Raw genomic sequence first — 20158 nt, 5'->3', positions numbered from 1 at the left:
CCACTGCTGCCTTTCACTGGTGGTCTGTAAGTGGGGTAGGCTTTCTTCCTTCTTTTCACGAGCTCCTGGTTCAAAAACGTTATCAAAATTTGCAGATATTGAGGGGGATAAAAGTGAGAGAGACTTGTTCAGAAGCAATACTTGGTAAAAACTCCTTTAAAATATTCTTTTTGCTACTGGAACATCGTAAAAATAAGGAAATGCTTTCAGCAGTGTGTAAGTAGTGAACTAAATAATCTTGTAACGTAGTATGTGTAATTAGGAAGATTCTCCCATTCAGTGTGCAGGAATTTTATTAAAAGAAATTGCTTATGTAAATGTAATGAGAAAACTAACTGGCTGACTGATAGCGCTGTCAGATGAGAGGAACGCGGAGAAGATTTTCATTCAGTTGTAGGCTTCCTTTCACAGCTGGTGTGAGCTTGAGGTGACATGTCGTGTCTGGAATATGTTGGTTCTGTATCACATCTTTATTTACTTCCCACTGGGAGATAAAATAGTTACCATCCTGCTTGTTAATTACAGCAGTGTGGATGGATTATTTTGTTTCTATCACTTTAAGACCGAAAACTGGGATTCGTTCCCCTTTTTTTAATTTGAGTGGAAGCATATTTCAGTTTCAGAGCGATCATTTGTGTCTGTGGTTACAGAGGTACATGCCTTCCCCCCCGCTACTCTCGGATTTGGTTTGAGTAGAGCCATCCCAGGGAAGTACGCAAGAGTTATGTTCCAAGGAGTGTTTTCAAATTCCTGAAGATTGTGAATTTTTTGTCGTGGTGTTTTTTCCATACTGTTCAAACAGCAGGCACAACCCACATTAAGCTGGAGCTTAGTCAGAGTCTGATGAAACGTGACCCCTTGCCCTTCCTGTCTTTGTTCCTTCCTAGTTTTAACTGCTAAAGCTGCTGTAAGCGTTCCTGAAAAGTTGTGCCTATTTTTTAAAGCATATGCGTTTAGAAAGATTGAGAATGAATTTTCATGAGCAACTACAGATACTTTAATATTGTCCTTTCGTGATGCACAGTAGGAAAATGCTTGGGCCTCACACTGTTGGGTTTGGTGGTTTTGGTTTTTTTTATTTAAACTCCAAAACCCTGAGTGTCTAGTGCGGATAAACCCCTGAAGCTCACATATTTTCCAAGCCCAAGCTTGACCAGTAGCTAGACTACTGAACTAATTGTATTTTTCCCTTCCTTAACATGGTCCTGTATTTACTATTAAAAAAAAAAAAAAGAAAAGAAAGAAATTGCAGTCTTCCTCCTGCATTTCTCTGCCACTTGCTCAGTTTTCATAATTCTAGGTAACTTGGTGCTAAAAAGCAGTGAAAATACTGACTGTGCCCTCTTCCCACAGTAAGGAAAAGAAACTGATGAAATATGGTGCAAGGTGTTTTGCTCTGTAACAGAGTTTCGGAATCAGTGTAGAGGACTTCTCCTTTTCTCTGTTCTCAGTTCATCTGTTGTCCTCTGTGACAGCTACAAACCATTCCCTTGCTTTCTGCAGAATCTTAATCCTTCGGTGTGTAGCACAGACAAAATAATGGACAGCTAATCCTTTCATTTGGCCTTTAAAAATTGATCTCTCTCTCCAAGATAATTGATATGTAGCAGCCTCTCCTTCAGTGCCAGAAGAGAGGCTTACTTCTGAATCATGAGTTAAGATAATGCAGAATTTTCAAAGATCAGTAGTATCCGTGAGGATATTTCCTAACTTTTTCCCTCAAGTTAACCAGGGATGGCCATGAAAATACATGGAATGCTTTTCAAAGGTTTTTCAAACTTTCCTGTTCTCTGTAAATTATTTAATAGAAGATCTAGGAGCAGTCACCTAAAATAGCATTGATTTGTATGTCTTCAGGGTCTATAAATAGTAACTGTGACAGGATCTGCAAAAGTGCAGCAGCATTTTGTAGAAATTTGTTTCAGAACCATAGAGAGGATGCTGACAACTCTAGATAAATGGGACGACTTTATAAGCCAGTGTCCCACGTGGGTGATGAGTACATACTTACCTGCTTTCCAAAGGCTTCAACACGGAAAGCTGCTTTTCACTTGATAGAAAGATCAGGCTGATGTAGTGTTGAAATGAGAATATGCTTAAAATGAACATAGGGGACTCGTAAGATTATAGTAGGAGGTAGAAAGTGATTGAAAAGAGCCTGCTATGTGATCGAGAAGGTGTGTTTCAATTCCAGGTGATGGACATTTAATTTCTTTCCCAAAATCCCTTACCATTTTGATTTCCAGTCTTCTCTCCCTTGTTTAAAGTTAAGCATTGCCAAGTGTTGCATTCTTCTTGCTTGACTGGGGATTTCTTGTCGCTCATAAAGTGCAATTAAAGCAGTTAGGGAATTATATGGGGGAAGGCACTGCTTAATAACGAGGCCTTGCAATGTAGCAATTTGTTATTTCCCCTAGTATGGACTACTAAGACTTATATGACTTTTGTGAGTCTACTGATTTTAAGACAAAGCTGCCTAAAATTTTCTCCGTAGGGAAAATTGACTGGCATAGCTGCTGTAGAAGAGGCTCTCATATGCCTGCTGTCTTCCAGAAGGTCACTCTGGGTGGCAGCAAGAAGAACTTATTCCAGATAGATTACACAGATGAGTGGAGCAATTCTGAAATAAAGTAACTTCAGGATAAAGTATCCCAAGCTTCCCAAACAGCAGTACCAATTGCTTTTCCTGGCTAGGAAAAGCCAAGACTGTCCTGAACTAGACGATATTCCCAACAGTTTTTACATAACATATTAACTTGTACACTCTGCTTTTGATTCAAAGATGGCAGTTACAAAAAGAACCTGAATTTTTTTTAATGTGCTCAATAAAATTGCATACCAGTTTTTTTATTATTATTTTTACAGGTGGATTTATCTGAATGACCAGAACCTATGTATCCCAACTAGTTCTTCCTTCGTGTATGGAGCTGTGCCCATTGGAGCCAGCATATATGTGATTGGAGATCTTGATACAGGTCAGAATTAGAACTAATAACCTCCTGTTGCTTGTCTTCTTCCAGTCTTTTAAATACGTGGCACTAATGAGACCAAATTTTTTTAGAATAAAAGGCTGGGACTATGTTCTGTTCAGTTACTGTTGTCTTCAGGGAATTATGCTGGACATACAGAAATGTACAGGTTGGTTTTGTACAGTGGAGCTCTTCAGAAACAAATTCAGTGCTATAAGCATTTGGTTGATTAGCAGGTTGAAGATCAGAAGAGATCAAGACTTAAGAGTATGTTACTGCATTTGTCTGAATGTAAGAAAAAATGTTAGTGCCTGAGGTTGTTTCTCCTGTGTTTGCAGCAGTAAGCAGGTGGATCTGCATTTTGGGGACATTGTCCAGTGGTTCATATGGATGTGATAGTGGCTCTTTGCTCTAAATCCCAACCGAATAAATGTGTACTAACAAACATATTCCATACTCAGCTTTCAGCAGCTGGCCACGAACTGTAAAAAACATTTGGAAGACTACATGTTTTCATGGCCATATGTACATATATGAGTGTGTAACAGGGCTTTCTACAAAATATGAAAGAGCGAAATTCCAAATGCGGTGGTTTAAGTAGATAAGAAATGTCATAGTAGTTTTCTTTTGGCAATAATTTCAACCGTACATCCAGAAATTGATTTGTGTTTCTGTGCATGCTCTTGTTCACCTATTTGCCTTATTAGCGGTTAAAAGCGGTGATAGCTACAGGATGTTTTAAGCATTTTATCTTTTTTTGTGCATGTGTGAATTCAGGTACAAATTATGACTATGTTAGAGAATTTAAAAGAAGCACGGGAACCTGGCAGCGCACTAAACCACTATTTCCATCGGACCTCCGCCGTACTGGCTGCGCAGCTTTGCGGATCGCAAACTGCAAGCTCTTTCGACTGCAGCTTCAACAAGGATTATTCCGCATTCGCGTACCTTCTCCGTGATCCGTATGCTGACAGTGGAGGAGACTGGAAGAATTCTGCGCAGTCCACCATAATATAGCTCTATATAAAGGAAAAGCTGAGAAATTACAGCTGAAACTTACACTGTATGCTGTGCTTTGGTATGGTAACTGTTTTTGTTTTAAATGCTTAAAAAGCTTGAGTCTCAGTTCTTGTTTCGGGAACAAATAACTTAAGTATACATTAAAAAGAAGAGAGGGGGGGAAATAAAAGGGGGGATCAAGGAAACACCTTCAGTCGTAACCATTTGGAGTTAAACAGTGTTATTGAAGGAGGTTTTTTGTGTCTGAAACAGATGGGAATTGGTATTCCTTTGGCGAAGTTTATTGAAAAGCAAAGAAGATTTAACATGCGTTTCCCCTGAGGGGAACTGATAAGAATAAATGTGCTATCTTGGACTGGATAGCTATAACACACAGAAGCTATATGATAACCAACCTCCCTGGTGTACTGCAAAGACTGTTGTTTGACCATAATGCCGTAGGAGATGTTGGTTGTTGCACCTTTTATTTCTAGTCCTTCCTCAAAAGTTAAGGTCTGTGCCTAAAAATGGTGGAGGTGTGTACATACGGTTTTTCATTCATTTGCAATGTTTTCATTCCTACAAGTATTTTTAATATATTTAAAGTGGACTAATCTGAAATGGATACAGTATACTACACAGAAGTAAAGTGTTTTTTCGATGCTGTCATTTGAATAGCCTGATGAACTGGTGTACAGATGGGTGGTGTGCATTTCTGTGTGGGCTTTGGTGGCTGTTTCCTTGAAGTAGAAAGGGAAACAGTGCTTGGAACGGTTAATGATGATTGCTGCTTTTGGTAAAAGACAACAAAACTTGACAAATTAAAGAAAATAGGTTGTGTTCCTTTTTACTTCAGATAGCTTGCAAACTAAGAATGGTTTTTAAGACTGAGGATTATAGAAAGGTGCATTTTATCTCTGTTAGAACAAAGGTGAAATATGACAAGGATATATTTTTTTTGCAGAAAACAAATGGGTTTTGGACTAAGAGTTGAGGAAAATTTGTGCAGCGACTTTAAATTGGGATCAAAAGTTGGTTTACTAATGATTTCCGTGCTAAGGTACAGTCTTGTTTACTGCTGTCTGACTTTGAAAGCTGGGTTTTATGGTGTGGTTATAGTGAAGAATTTAGTATCTTGCATTTTGTTTCTTACTAAGTCTTGTTCACATCAGTAGCGATATTTAATTGACTTTTGTTCATAGTCAAGATCAGCTGGTAGAACACTTTTACCTCAATTTTTTATTTCATTATTGTTGTGATGGGTGGGACGTAACCTGTATTTATTTAAAAGGAACAAAATGAGAGAGATGGAAATAGAAACAAGACCTCCTGCCCTTCAGAAAAAGAGACTTTGTATAACCAGTATTATAACTACATACAATACTTTCCACTCTGCAACTTTGTGGACCTCAGACAAGCCAATCTCTGCCCTCAGTTGTGTTAGTGTAAACCTTTGTCATCTTTATTGAATCATCTTAGATATGCTGAAATACAATCCCAAACTAGTACAAAATAGTTATATTTCACTAAATATTCCTTGAAGAGATATTCTGAAACTTAGTTCTGCTCAGTCCTTCCATAGCGCTGGTGTGTGGTTGGAATTACTCTGATTCTGAGCAAAGGGGTGGGGGAAAAAAAAAAAAAAGAGGGCAGCAGCCAATCCATTGACCGTTATTTATTTTTTTATTTTTTTACAATGCTGAAGTGCTGCAAAACTTGAACTATATACATCAATTTTCTGACCTATATTAGTTGGCATATTAAAAAGTTTATATATTTATGCATTGCAGTAGACTTGGTGTGTGTATATATATGTCTTCAGATTTTAAATTTATATATAGTGCTTTACTACAGAAATGTGAACCACTATTTCCATCCTTGGCTGTCTTGTGAAATAAATCAAGTGCTGTTAGTTTATCTGTAAAACTTCCCTTTTTTGAAAATCTTACATTGTTCAATTTTTTTTTTCTTAGACAAAGTGCCAAGATCCCATATTCAAAAGTGATGAATGTTCCTAAGTATCTATTTCACTTTTGAGCTCAGTTTTCTAAGTGGCTTAGAAAACTTTGAAAATATTATTCTGAATATTGCAGGCTGCTATCTCTTGAGTCCCTGTAGCTTCCCAGTACACTTGAGGGCATTCTGCATCCAGAAAACCTAAGTAATAAATGCACATAATAAATCCAAATCATATATACTCTAGCAGTGTTTTGCAGTTAAAGTTATTGAACCAAATGTTTACACTTAAAGTAGGATTAACAGTAGGTATTCTTTTTTTTTTTTAAAACATAAATAAAACAAACAAATCTGCTGGTAATTGGAGTGTGTTGCGAATGCACTCGGTGAGATTTGACCAAGAAGTTTAAGCCTCTTCACCTGAAACAGTTACAAACTTAATTTCTTAGCACGCGTGTACTCCTGTCACTTTTTGTGCAGTTGGCGGCCAGGGACCGAGTCTCTAGAGACATTGTCTCCTGGAGTTTCGGGTGCATGCCGAAGCTGAAGATTTCAGCTCTCTCGAGATCTCAAAACTGGCTTCCTTGGCCTTGCTTCAAGGGGCTGGGGATCATTCCCCATCTGCATTGTCTGTGGGGCCGATCCAGGAGATGTTCTAGCCTCTGTGTGTGTAGGAGGGAAGGGATGCATCTTTCGGGGTCTGACTTGTGTCTGTCTGTCTGTCCAGTTCTGATCTGCAAGCCCGGTGATGCGTGCATCTCTTGGGATGTGCAATAACCAGGTTTGATTGCCTCCCAGTTTGGAGCAAGGCTTTGAAGCCAAGGCTTTCCTTTCTCCAGGGAGAGCCGGATTGTACAGGTGGTGGCGTATGAGAGAGGGACAGCTGACCTCTGACTTCTCTTGGCAAAGAGGTGGTTGACTTCAGTAGAGGAGGGAGGCTTTGATACCAGAGGTGCTGAGTGGAGGGAGGTCACCAGTTTCCTGAGCATGTTGAACGTGCGAACAGCAATAGATTGAACTGGGTTCACTGGTGCATGCCACGAGCCCAGCTGTCCCTGCTTTCCTGGTGGCTGCGTACCCCTGCACATGATGGCTGAACCACATGGGAAACAACTCATGAATTTTCTCAGTTTGCAATCCAGGGGTTTTAGGTGGTTTGGCAGTTTAGAAACTTGTTTAAGTTGTCCTTGCTTGGCACAGTAGCCTTAATTCCTTCCAGCTCGTGAATCGGCGCTCAAATTCAGCCAATTCCCCCACAGGTGACTTTCTGAATGATTTTCTTAGCCAGCTGTCTGGGCAGTCTGCTGGCTTCCAAGCATCAGGTTTTCAGGCACCTTCCTTACTGATATACCAAACTGGGTGCCTCGCTGGGCTTGTGAGTTCGTCACAGCATTGAAATGCTGATGTTTTGAGATCAACATCTGTATCGCTGAAGAGTGCCACCGACTTGGTGCCCACCACACCTCGGATCAGGGCTGGGTCCTTGGGTGCAGGTCTCAGGTGGTTGCATCTTGAGTCAAGCTCAGCACAATCCCAAAGGAGGACTGGCGAGGTTGGGCCTCTGCCTCCTTTCCTTCCCCCGGCTGTAGAATTGGACAAACCCCAGCCATTGTAATAGGAAAATCACCAAATATGGGGTAGGGGTTGTGGAAGATGGGTACAGCGGTGGCTTTTTTCTCCCCTCACTGCACCTCTTACCACAATTCCCCTCCCAAAAGTTTCCTCTTCCTTTTCCATGTGCCACAGGTTATTTTTTGAAAAACTCTGGAATTGCTAATTTAAGGGTAACGTCAAAAGTTTGAGTGTGCAAGTGGGGAAAAAAGAGATAATACCCTAAGCACACAACAGTGTCCTCTGTGCTTGTTTTACGTGTGTAGTCTTGTGGCTGCTCTGCACAGCAGAAAGAGTGATGACAGAAGCAAAGGTGTAAAGTGCTGTTGCTCTCATAAAATAAATCTCATGAGTTTCATAGGGAGGCACACACCTGGCCTGGCCTCCGTTCCTTACCTGGCCTTGTGAGATGCTCATGTTCCTAAAGAGTCAGTGTTGGATTTCAAATTCTCATCCTTTCTGGTTTTATAACCTGAAAAAGAGGCATCCTGAAAAGTCTTCTGTTTTGTTATGCCACAGCAAGGTCTGCCTCTCCTCAAATATTTTATCAGCTATTCCTTAAGTTTTAGGTATAGTGACAATGCTGTATCAACTCAGCTGTTCCTGGTCAAGTGACTTTCTGTAGCGGTGAGGGTACCTCATCTTTAAATTGAAGGCAAATTAATATGCGATTACACAAAAGGATAGCGGTGAATCTGAAAACAAAGGCGAATTTACAAAATCAGTTCACTAATAACTGTGGGCAGGCTGTATCCTTTTTGCTTTTGACTGCGCAAAACTTGCACGTCACACAGCCTGCCTGCTGAAGCAGAGTTCTTGCTGAAAAAAGGAGTTTTTTCATCAAAGCTACTTGAAGCGCCTGGCTTGCTTTTATAAACTCCCCTTCCAGAAAACACCAGGCAGCTTAATTTCTTTTTTGCAATATTTCTTGTGCCTGCATGACTTGGTAAATGCACAAGTACACAAGTGAGGGGTTTAGGGAGCATTTTTCCCTTTTTGAACTGCGGTTTCTCTAGTTTGTTCCATAAATACTGTGGCTGTACAGCCTGCATGGGTTTTGGTAACGTGCATGTGCCATGCAAAGTGCAGGATGCAATAACAAATGCAAGTTGTTACAAGTGCCAAACTTTTGGTCTCCTCTGTATATAACAATAATTCAACTGTTCTATTAAAATACAGAGATGCTTAAAATTCACTGTGTTCCAAACAAGAGCAGTGGTTCTTTTTTTTTTAAATGAATGCTATTTAAAACACTGTAGATCTTTACTTATTTTTAATACTGTTCTGCAGGTTTGTGTTACTCTTCACAGCTGCCTTGAGACATCACTCCATGTGATGCATATGGACACTTTGCTCTTTATTAGAGCACTAGTGCCATGCAAGCATATAATAAATGGCAGCTGACAACGGGTTTTAGTATTTAAAATTATAAATATTTAGATAAAGTGCAATTTGTTTGAATTAATCTTATCTGCAGAAGGAAAGCTGTGTCTCGGGAAGTGTGACTATACCCAGGGACACAGGCATACTGAAGATTGTAACTAAGGTATGTTTTGGTGCCACTCACCGCGATGCTTTCCAAGGAGTTATATTTAATTTGGGGTATGGATCCTTTCTGCCTCTATGTCAGCATCAAGGTTTTGGGGTTTGTGTTCTCTTAACTCTTTGGAGTACTTAAACAGCTTCTTCAAGTGGGTGGGAGGGGTGTTAATTATATACGTTTGTTTAGCAGTTAGAAGCTACTATTTCCATCTTAACTTGGAGTATTTCCTTTTACCGTTAAGGAATGAGTATAGGCCTGCTTTTCAGTCGTCAGTGCTGTAGCCTTTTGACATTTGCCATTTTCTGTTGCTCTTCCTTGTTTGTTATTGGAGTTGAGAGCTGCGTCAGTAGGGTCTGTGTTTCCGTGCGACACTACTTGTGAAAGAAAAGTAAGGAGATCTGTCTGATCACTTAGGATTGGGAAGGTGAGGCAGTAAAAGCTGACTCGGAGATACCACTGTAAAGCCCGTAAGATTTGGGTGAAGCACCGCTCGTTTTCTGTAGGGGTCACGTCCATGTGCTCTGAAGTTTATTGCTAGGTTGGGCACCTGCTTTCCAGCATCCCTATGGTTTTTGTTGTTTTGGTTTTTTTTTTTTTTTCCTGGGAAATTCCTTACTGTAGGAAGGATTGTAGCCAGGCTTTAAGGTGACATCTCTGAGCAGCCATGCCCTGCGTGACTCTGGAATCTAACTGCTGTTGTACTCCAGTAATCAATTCTCTCACATTTTTGATTAACAAAATCAAAAAAATCTGTAGCTGAGCTAAAAGAATAGACTAAAACCATGCAAAGTGCCTAACTAGATAAACACCTGCTAAAAAGGATTAAGGGTAACAGGAGAATTAAACTATAAACTGCTACCAACAGGTGATTATGTTGTAAATTTGTTGGTGATACAAAATCTTAAAGATATTCTTAAAAATGGCTTATTGTAGGTAGCTGCTTATTAGTTATAACAATAATTAAAATACAGAATGGATTTGTTTAGAATAATATTTGAAGGTTATTTGAAATAATCTATTGAAATGTCTTGAAAAGTGAGCTGGAAAATTGGAACTTTTCAATGTAAAAGGCTAAACCTTGTTGCCCAGTATTTTTGCAGGGTTTCATGTGAATAATGAACACCTGCCAGAGTGCACCAGGAACTGAACATGCTCAATGCCGTTGCCTACCTATGCCCTTGAATTTTCATAATGAAATGAGGCTATACTGAGCCCTTGTAAAAGCTGATGGATCTGATTACAGTAATAGGCTAGAAGGAAGCATCCCCAGTGTAAGTAACATTATTTTATTGATAAAACATGAAAATGTAATTTTATTTTTTTTAAAATACTAGGTGCTTTTGAATCACCACCTAATGCCCTTGATTTATTTTTTTTCTTTGCCTTTTCTCCTTCCTTTCTTTTCAGTTAATGCTAAGACATCCTCTGGTTTTGTCAAGGGCAAGTTTCTTTAATCTGTAGTTCTAAACCCCATCAGAGCCTGAAAGATACCATTTAAGCAGGCTGTACAGTGGGCTGCTTTTACACGTATAATTTCTGTGCATTCTGTTAGCATGCTGCCACCTCTACTAATTTCAGAATAGAAAAAAACCTGTGGAACAATATTGCACCTGATGAAAGCAAGAGCCATTTTGGAAAGTCTAAATTTCAGTATGCGAAAGGCAGCATGCTACAAAAACCTTATCCCTGGTTGTTGTTGAGGTTCTCACCTTAATGATCTCACAGGCTAAAGCTTCGGCTAGGCAGCATCTGTTTTATTAATTTACACATGATAGCAGGAAAGCATTATCTTCCTTGTCACTTATTTCACTATTTTTAGGTCTTAAAAAGCAAAGTTGGCTTAATTATTAGAATAAGTAGATCAGTACACCAGGGTATCTGGCAAGGTGGTCAAGTTGAACAGAGCTGACATTCTTTAAAGTTAAAGTTTCTTTCTGAAGGGAAGCCAAGGAGTACCCTGTTAAGAAATACTTTCAAACTCTTTCAGAACTAGTCTTAAACTAGTCCAAAGGACTCTTCTGGATTGCTTAGAGAAATTGGGATCTGTTCTAGCTTTTGTTTGCTTGCGGAAACAGCTGCTAAGTCAATTTTAAGCATTTTTTTTTTTTTCTTCCTGATTTCCCAAACCTAATGATTTGCTTCTTGTAATTGAAACTGTTTTGTATTTAAGGGTCTGAGACTGCATTTTGCAATGTATGGTGAGTATTCTATTGTATCTTAGTTTAATCGATGTAAACGGCAAGCTGTGTTCCGGTGGACTCCTAGAAGGTAGCATTACAGTGTTAAGGGGCAAGGAAGAGTATCAGTAAAACAAGATTCTCCTTATACTGTACCTGGCCTTGCTGTGTGTATCTGCTGGGGCAAGAGGCTGTTCTTGGCACAGAGCTCATGTAATTGCCACCCCTTGCTGCCCTCGGTGTTTGGGAGCATGGCTGGGACGTTGCCCAGCTGCAGACGTGTCGAGTGCCAGAGAGGACTCGAGGCTGTGGCTGGCTGAGAATTGACCCCCAAAGCCCTGTCAAACCAACAGATGCAGATTCCTGGGCATACCCCATGCATAATGCTGCTTTCTGGTCTCAGTTGTTTTGTCTTTTGCTCTTACTAACAAGATTTTCCTTTCACTCTTGCCCCAAATTTACTTCTGAATGCATTGCTTTTGCCAATGATAACTAGGAAGAGCTCCTGTGGGTTGGAGGACATCCACCCAAACTTGATCTCTCCGTGCTGCACTGGCTTTTTGTACATCTCTGCATCCTTTAACTCCACTCAGTGTACGTGGGGAGAGTGCTTAATACACGATAAAATGACTTTTCATCAAGCTTGTAAAACTAACGTCAGCAGGTTAGAGATCACCTGAACATCTGTAAGCCATCCTGTAGGTAGAACATGTGTAACCCACTCCTGTGTATGCATGTTACTTGTGGCTGGAATTCTGCCGCCTTGTCCATGGGGAAAAGCCCCTATTCCCAGCTACCTCATTTTTTTTTCTTTGCACTTTGTCAAACCTTTTGTTTTGTTTTGTTTTAAATTGCATTTTGTCCTTCAATAAAAAACTAAAAGCAGACAAGAAGCAGGGCAGAATGATGCCATTGTCCAAGGACAGTTTAATTTCATTTTAAATGCATGTTTCTGTACAAAAAGACCAAGGTTGACCTGCAGCTGCTGTAAAAAGTAAATAGAAATTTATATTACTTGAAAGTAACTATTATACTTGTAAATGAGAGAAGCAATTGAAAGACTGTCCTGACAATTTTTAAATAGGAAAAAATCTGTTTAAAAAAATAGAAGTCTCTGCTTTTTTAAGGACAGATCAGATAGTTTTCTCTCTGCCTCTACTCTGCACTGTTTTGCCTGTGAACTTGATCCATTATGTCAGTAGAGAGATTCACTGATTTTTCTGTAATGTCTAATCTGGATTCTTTTTCCATAGAGTTCCCCATTTACTCACCTACAGAGGAAAACTGTAATACCCTCCTTCTGTACCTGAGATTATGTATTTTCCCATTTCTTTGGGATCTTCAAGTATGCAAGGTTTTGCTTAGCTTGAAGAATTAAAAAAAAAAAAAGTGTTCTCTTCTGCTTCTAAAGGTGCTATTTTGACATATTTTTTAATTCCTTACACTGTGCTTGACTTCGTAAAGTACCAATGTAAACTGATAATCAGCTCATGTTTGTTCTCTGGGTTGGGGTTTTTTTTTTGAGTATTCAGTCCTTTTTTTTTTAAAAAACATCCCTTTTCATAAAGACAGCTTCCAAACTGTCAAAGGCCTTAATAATACAAAGTGTAATGGGAAAATGCTGCCTTTTTTTCTTTCTCTGTAAAGGCAACACCAAGAAATGTTTCACGGGGAACGTTTTCCTCTAAAATTTTAAGGAGCAGCTCATATGAATTAAATGTAGCAAACATTTTACTGGCCATGCACAAATAGTAGGGATAAAACAAGGAGCTATTCATGTCTCTGCAGACTGTACCAATTAGCTGCTAGTTCCAGAGCCTTCTATTGGCATCATGGCGGCTATTCCGTAAATATTCATCTTCTTGGGCTTGGTCCCAGGACCTGGCTGCGTGTTGTTCCCTGCATGTCTGGGACACGCTGACCTGTGTGGCTGTCACAGCATCTGGATGTTGGGCCAGGTATAGGTTTTGCCTCGGACCTCATCTGTTCAGCCCTTGTTTCAGAGGCATGCACATGACTGGTAAGGTCTGGTCACCCCGGAGGGTTTAGCCGCCCCGTGCCGCGGGTGGTCAGGAGGCAGAAGGAGGGAAGCTACCGACTGCTGCCATCGCTAGAGGGACGTCAGCTTGGTAGATCTGAGGAACAGGCTCTTGTAGGTGCAAGCCATGGAGTAGAGAGCTGAATTTTAGTCCTGTGTAGGAAGTTTGTTGTCGTCCCTATTGTGATGTCTTTATATTTGATTAATCCGTGTCATCAGTTCGGTTTAGGGATTTGGTAACTTCATATTGCTAAAAGTTTTTCATTCTGTGGAGGACATTAAAAAATTGTACTCCTGCCCTGTCTGAAGCAGCAGGAACAATCAGGGGCTTGATGTCTGAACTTGTCCTCTCTCCAGACATCAGGTTACTGCTTTTTCGTAGGCTTCGCAGTCCCACTGGTGTAGCATTTCTCAGTCTTGTTAATCTAAGAGCCCTTTAGCCTTTTGAAAAGAGTCCAGAGGCTGCCTTGTTGTTCTCCTACTTCACATGTTTGGTGCTGCCTTCTGGACCATCCTAACTCATCCAGGCTATTGTCCAGGAACCAGGGGCTGGTGGCCTTCCTGAGGAGCGTCTGCGTTACCTGCAGCACTGTCTGAAAAACAGCCAGTGAATGAGGGACCACGGAGAACCCTAGTGAGCTTGCAAATCCTTGATCCTTTTATTTTGGGGAAGGCTGAAGAGCAGCACCAGTCGTTGCCGGGCCTGCGCACAGAGTCTGGGCCTTGCAGCTGTGCTCTGGCAGCATGGGTAAGGATGGGTCCACCCTATCCCTTACATAAGGGAAAGATATAAAGGTTTATGGGCTGAGTTTGTAGGAGATCTAATATTTGCATTTGTTGTATTTAAATCTGAAAATATTGGAGGCTCTGGAACTATTTTTGCGGGGTAGAACAGCAAGTATTGGCCTAAATAACTGGGGAGCTCCTGGCCAGCTGGTTTTCCCCTCCACTTTTTTTTTTTTTTTTTTTTTTTTTTTTTTTGAGAAAACAGAAATGTATAACTGCTTCCCAGTTTGTATGCTTACTGTTTAATAATCTGAAGTGGGAGCCTGACAAGCTGAGATTGTTTTAATTTTGCCTTCAAAAGGAAAAAGCAAAATTTGTTCACGTTAGATGCTCTACCTTCAGAGTTCTCCCTCTGTAAACCATGTTTATTGAGTACCATGAATCTTGTAGGATTGGGCTAAAGAATTGAAATACATATTGTATGAATGATGACTAATATACTTAGTCTGACTTTGTACTGTACAAATATTCTATTTTAGTGTAAGAGAATGAAATAACAACTACATTGATTAATCCAATTATGATAACTGTATTCCATGAGCCAATAGGAGGGTGTTGGAATGTAACGCCACATTGCTGCTGCTCTCATAAAGGTTCAGTGTTCTGTCAAATCTAAGATCTTGATAATGACCAGGATATTGTCAGAATATATTGTCACTTTTTCTACAAAAAATAGGTCAGTGTGGTGGAAACACTCACCTGGTCTTGTTTACGATCGCTGGCATGCAGCTTGACAGCAAGGTTTATTCCCATCACCCAGCTGTCATGCTTTGACTTCTGTATTACAGATGTGTTTGCTGTTACGGACTTTTTATGTGCGTACGTTTTCTGTGGGTCTTTTTGTGCTTTGTGTAGGAATGGAGTTTTTGCTTTTATTTGTTTACGTGCCCACCCTAAAATCTTCCTGTGTTGCTTTAGAAATGAGTCCATGAATCGCTTAGGGCCAGGCTTTGGAATGCTCTGACCTGAGTATGGGAAAAATAAGACGTAAATGCTCTTTGGCCTCAATGAAACTATGCAATATAGCGCACCAGAGCGCTGAATTCCTTGTGATACAGAAGACGCACGGCTCTTGTGTCCTTCCAAATCCAGTCCTTGGTCCAAGGTTAGGAGAACTTGTACTCAATGGCTGCCCAAGAATCTTGCATCCAAATCAACTCTTGTTCACTGCTTTTCCTCCTTCCCCCCTGCCTTGCCCGTCAGTTTATTAGGTGTTTTGACTCTGAATGATGTGCTGTCAAAGTGTATCCCTCCTGTCAGTCTTGTATTGTTGTCGATTGGAGCTTGTCTTGTAAATCTGTCAGTGTGGCTCACCTGCTGGAGTGAGTTAGGGGCCACTTCACGACGTTTGCATCTCTTTGCTCTAGAGCATGTCAGGCATTTTGGGTTTGCCGTGCCCCTCCAGGTAGATGTAGGTCTTGCTTTTGTGTTCCTGTGTTGTTCAGTTGTGGGTCTGGTACTTACAGTAAAGAATACCTGTGACATCTCAAATCCAGTCCAAGTAAGTTTTCATTTCCATTGCTTGTGCATGTGTATGTGAGTTTGATTTTGCTGCTTCCATGGCAGTTCAGGGATAAACGCCCATGTGGTCAGGACTGCTGGTAAAGGTTCTTTGTTCTCCCGTTGCTTCGTTTTTCTAGTGAAGTTTGTTCCTTGTGTTCCTCTTCTTCCCCTTACTTAATAGTAATAAAACCGGCACACTGTTTTCACCTGGTTCTGCATCCCGTGAGTAGCTCTTCTCTACCAGTTGATCATGTCTTCTCACCTTTACATGCATTCTTCTGAGTAGTTTGCCTGTATTTGTCAGTTACTTAACCCACCTGGTACCTCATACTGCTTCTCCCTGCCAACTCCGTTTACTATTTTGTCTTTCTTTAATTCAGGTTAACCTTGATTTGATTTCTCTGATTTCGAGAAGGGATTTCAGTGCATAGCACGGGAGACAAACAGAAAATCTCTCTGCAGATGGCTGTGTAGATTCATTCCCTCCCCAGCACAAACAATGTAAGGGGTTCAGCCTATTCCATTCCTGACCCCAGGTTTTTCCTAGTGCTGGCAGAACAAAGTCTGAAGGCGTTTCTCATTTCTTTTAGTAATTGAAAATATTTGGAGATTTTCTTCTTTGGAAGTAGCCACTGCAGATGAGCAGCTGGCATGCGAGAGGGTTGTTATGCTTCCATATTCAGTATTTTAAATTGAGGAACAAATAATTTATTTTGGGGAAAAATGTAAATTTTTTTGTATTTGTATGTCAAAGTGGCCTTTATAGGAAAAGCACATAAAATATTTAGATTAAAATTGCTTAGTTGTGTAATTTTAGTGGGGATTTTTGTATTGACAGGGTTTCTATGCATTTTTCAAAATATACTTGCTGTTTTGTGTTAGAATTATTGGAAATATTTTTAAAAACGTGTATTACCACATTTTCCATGGTTGATCTCTTTACTATCGTTCCTTTTGAATACTACGAAGATTTTAATTAACCCTGTAAATTAATTTTCCCCCACAAATATTTGCATTAAGTCAATATAATGAGTTATAGTATGGGTATGTAGCTTTAAGGGAATAAACCTAGTAGTGTAGCTTAATTATGGAGAGATCTTTTTGGAGAAGGGCAGTATGCAGTGTTTCAATTGCACTTAAAAGACTAAATTAGCAAATTAAGTTTTTGCTGTACCTCACTGGGATTTTTTAAACTGTTTCCATCCTATATTGTTTACACTTGAGCATTATTTAAATATGTACTGTTTGTGCAGTATGCAGTTCTCCTTCATTCTGTCGGGATAATACTAATGTTAACAGATCTGAGAAGTTTCGGAAAGTGTGTGGTATCCTAATGGATATGACATGAGTTTGGGGGAGGGAGGAGAGGGAAGTTAGATCCATTAGTGTATTTTTCCATTTGATTATGTACACCTTTTCACATTAGCTGAGACTAAAGTAACTGGACTTACAATTGAATTGTAAGTGGTTTGGGGGGCGGGGGAAACAAGGGGTTTGCAGAACTGCCGGCAAAAATACCCTTTAGTTGCACTGTAGTGCAATTGCCTTGACTGCCTATGCAAAGTATAACCCGAGTTTGATAGATCAGACCCTTCTGTTACTGCTCTGATTATACTTTCTCTTCTCAAGGTGTTATTGTAAGGCTTGCTAAGGAGAACCTTCCTGGGAATGTTCGTCAACTGACACTTCGGTTTTATCATTTTATGTTTGTATTTTAATTTTTGTTCTTGTTTCTGTTTCGTAAGAGATCCCACATCGTTCGTAGGTTAGTGTAAGTGCAAGCTTTTAGGCGTAGTAACAAACAAACATTGCATGCTACCATGTATTCTCATAATTGAAGAAAAATGTGCAATTTTAATGGCACTTTGACCTATTGCTGAAACACTGGGTTTTGCAATGGAACAAACTCTCAACAATTGAAAACACTCTGTGTCTACGTTAGATGTCTTGAAAGTGAAGAAAAAGGCAGTTACTCCAATTGTACCCACAGACAATTTGGTATTGATTTCTTTTAAAAAGAGTTTTATGATCTGTTACTACAAAAATACACGTTTCTTGGTTTACTTTAGTTGCCATAAATTGCCCAGTGCAGAGTCTGGTCCACCTCCATCCAGTTATTTTCATGGAGTAGTTGCACAAAAATTGTAACAGCAAAACAGGAAAGCTGTTTGGTTACTTACCAGTAACCTCCCTTGCAGAATTGCTTTGTGGCTCACACACGATACGAAAAGGGACACGAGAATTTTGCTGGATTAAGTAGCACTCGCTTCATTTACGTGTTCAGTATAATGTTGGGTGACTAAAGGGAGGTTCCCTTTTTAAAGTATTTGACTTGTGCTTTGGGGACTTAGTTGCCACTGTGCAAATTGTGCTGTAATATTGTACCAAGGATCAGTGAAAGTGTTTTATCTTTTTTAATGTCGTTTGTATTTGACCGGGTTTTATAAATGTAAGAAAACAGAGTGTTGTATTTTGATCTGAAATTTGCGTATGGTAAAAGTAACTTTGCTTTATGTATTGGAGGTTTGTTCAGAACTTGAATTATTTTATAGAAGGGTACAGACCAAAATTAATTGTCTTAAAGGTGTTTAATAAACTAACCAAATAAAACATTGATGGTTTGAAAACTTGTTAACTGCTCCTTATGCTTTTTCTTTCTATTTTTAAAAGAAAGGAAGAACATAGTTCAAGATTTTCTCTCAAGGTCTTAAAAAAAAAAAAATAGTAGTAGATTTTATAAATATCATCTCCCATGAGTTGTCTGTTTTATTATTAAACATTCCTACATGCCAGAAGTTTAATCGAAGGGGAAAACCCAAAGGAAATAAATGGAGGAAGAAAGGCTAAGGAAATAAGGGGAGGCGGGAGCAGTCCCTCTCTGGCTCTGTCCAGGCAGTAAACGCTTATGGCCGCTGGGCCATGGATGTTGGTGATGGCCACTCCGGGAGAAGCGGGAGTGGGAAGGAGCTTCTGCTCACCTGTAAAAGCTCTCTCAGCTGTTTGAAGGTCTCCGTTCTCCCCTGCAGTCACCTTCACTCATCCTCTTCACAAATACTGCTGCTTTCACGTGACCTTTAAAAGCAGAGGAGAAAAATATGTGAAGCATAACTGCTCCCAAGGGCGGGTACAAACAGCTCATTCCAGGGCTGCCAGATATTTGGCGACCCTCAGTTGCGCCATGGCATGCATACGTAACCTCTTCAAGTTCAGAGATCTGGACTTTTTTAAGATGCCAAGCAGCTGCAACTCAAATTAAGCAACATGCTTCCTTCGTGCTGCGCTTCTCCCTTTACTGATGTACTGGCCGTTGCTTCTGCCAGTGCTGCCTCCGCTGAGACAGAAGAGCCAGAGCAAGGGCTTTTGACTATTAATAGGAGCGATACCGTCATCTGTGATTATAGGTGGGAGTGCGACAGCAGCAATAAACTCAGCCACTGCAGTAGTCCTATACCTTTTGATCTTCAGGAAAATACATGATTTCACCCAGAACTCTCTCTGCCTTTTTTTAAATAAAAGGACATTGAGGCAAGGCCAAATGTGAGGTAGGAGTCAAGGAAAAGCTGAGGTTTGGGGTAGCTTGGGCAAGGGGAGTGAAGGGGGAAGGCAGCACCACAGCTTCAAAGCAGAGTCCAAAACTGGGTGCTGTAAACACATGTTCTAAAAGAGACAGTGGGTATTGGGACAGAAAGGTGGATATTTGCTCAGTAAAACCCTTTTCTTGCTTAGTTCAACAGCCATACCAAGTGAAGCACAGGTCCTGAACCGCCAGCCAGTTTGGTGCAGAGAGCCGGAGGCCTCCAGTGTAAACATGGGCTGATGATAGGGAATCTCGTGTTGATTTACCCTTGTTGCTGGTGTTCCCATGGTTATGGCTGCGTAGATGGGCTCTGCCATATCTCCCCTGTCTTACTGAGTCTTGGAAACAATGACAGGAGGGTGAACTTGGATTTATCTTTATTCCACAGCCTGGAATCCTAACAGAAAGGGAAGAGGGCTGCTGCCTGGTTTCGTTTACCTTTTATGCACAGAGGAGATATAACTTGTAGTTTCCATTTCTTCCTCTTTTTACCCCCTCAATTTTTTTCTAAAATACCACAGAAGAAATCCCGAAATGGTTCCTTAAACAGGATTTTCAGCCGAGGCTCTCAATGCCTGGGAGCAAGGCCTCCCTGTGCCTCCTTAATTGCAAGGTACTTGCCAAGAAGGCTACGTACTGAGTTTACGCAACAGGACTTGTGACTCCCGTGATGTCTGTGCCACAGGGAATCACAGTTGCCCACAAGCTTCTACCCCAACCTGAGAGAAGAGTGTCCCACCAGCTTTTTCCTGGCAGGAATGTGCTAGGGGAGGCGATGCAGTTGGCAAGGGCTCCCTGCAGGTCGGAGCTGCTGTGAAGGTGTCTGGGTGTGTGAGCAGCGCTGGCTTTGCTGAGCCAGGCTCTTCCCACGGCCGATGCCTCCTTGGTAAGAGGTGGCATCTGTGTCCTTTGCAGAGCCCAGATCTCAGAGCAGGCTTTCACCAGGCTGAGTTTTCCCAGTGAAGAAGAGAAAGGAGGTCATGTGGGAAGGACGAGAAG

At 40.6% G+C, this 20158-nt stretch overlaps 1 protein-coding gene across 1 annotated transcript in view; it reads left to right on the top strand.

The window, feature by feature from the left end:
- The window catches only part of GAN (gigaxonin), a 28568-nt gene extending 24451 nt beyond the window's left edge, over positions 1-4117 (top strand). Inside the window, exons 10-11 of the mRNA XM_050904126.1 lie at positions 2866-2975; positions 3747-4117. Of these exons, the coding sequence (XP_050760083.1) occupies positions 2866-2975; positions 3747-3928 (292 nt within the window). The 3' untranslated portion in view covers positions 3929-4117. The remainder of the gene's footprint in view (positions 1-2865; positions 2976-3746) is intronic.
- Positions 4118-20158: the final 16041 nt, after the last annotated feature.

The sequence above is a fragment of the Gymnogyps californianus genome, chromosome 12 (genome assembly GCF_018139145.2).
Source record: "Gymnogyps californianus isolate 813 chromosome 12, ASM1813914v2, whole genome shotgun sequence".
Classification (NCBI taxonomy): domain Eukaryota; kingdom Metazoa; phylum Chordata; class Aves; order Accipitriformes; family Cathartidae; genus Gymnogyps; species Gymnogyps californianus.
Note: the sequence above shows the minus strand (reverse complement) of the source record. Positions and strands in the feature narration are given on the sequence as shown.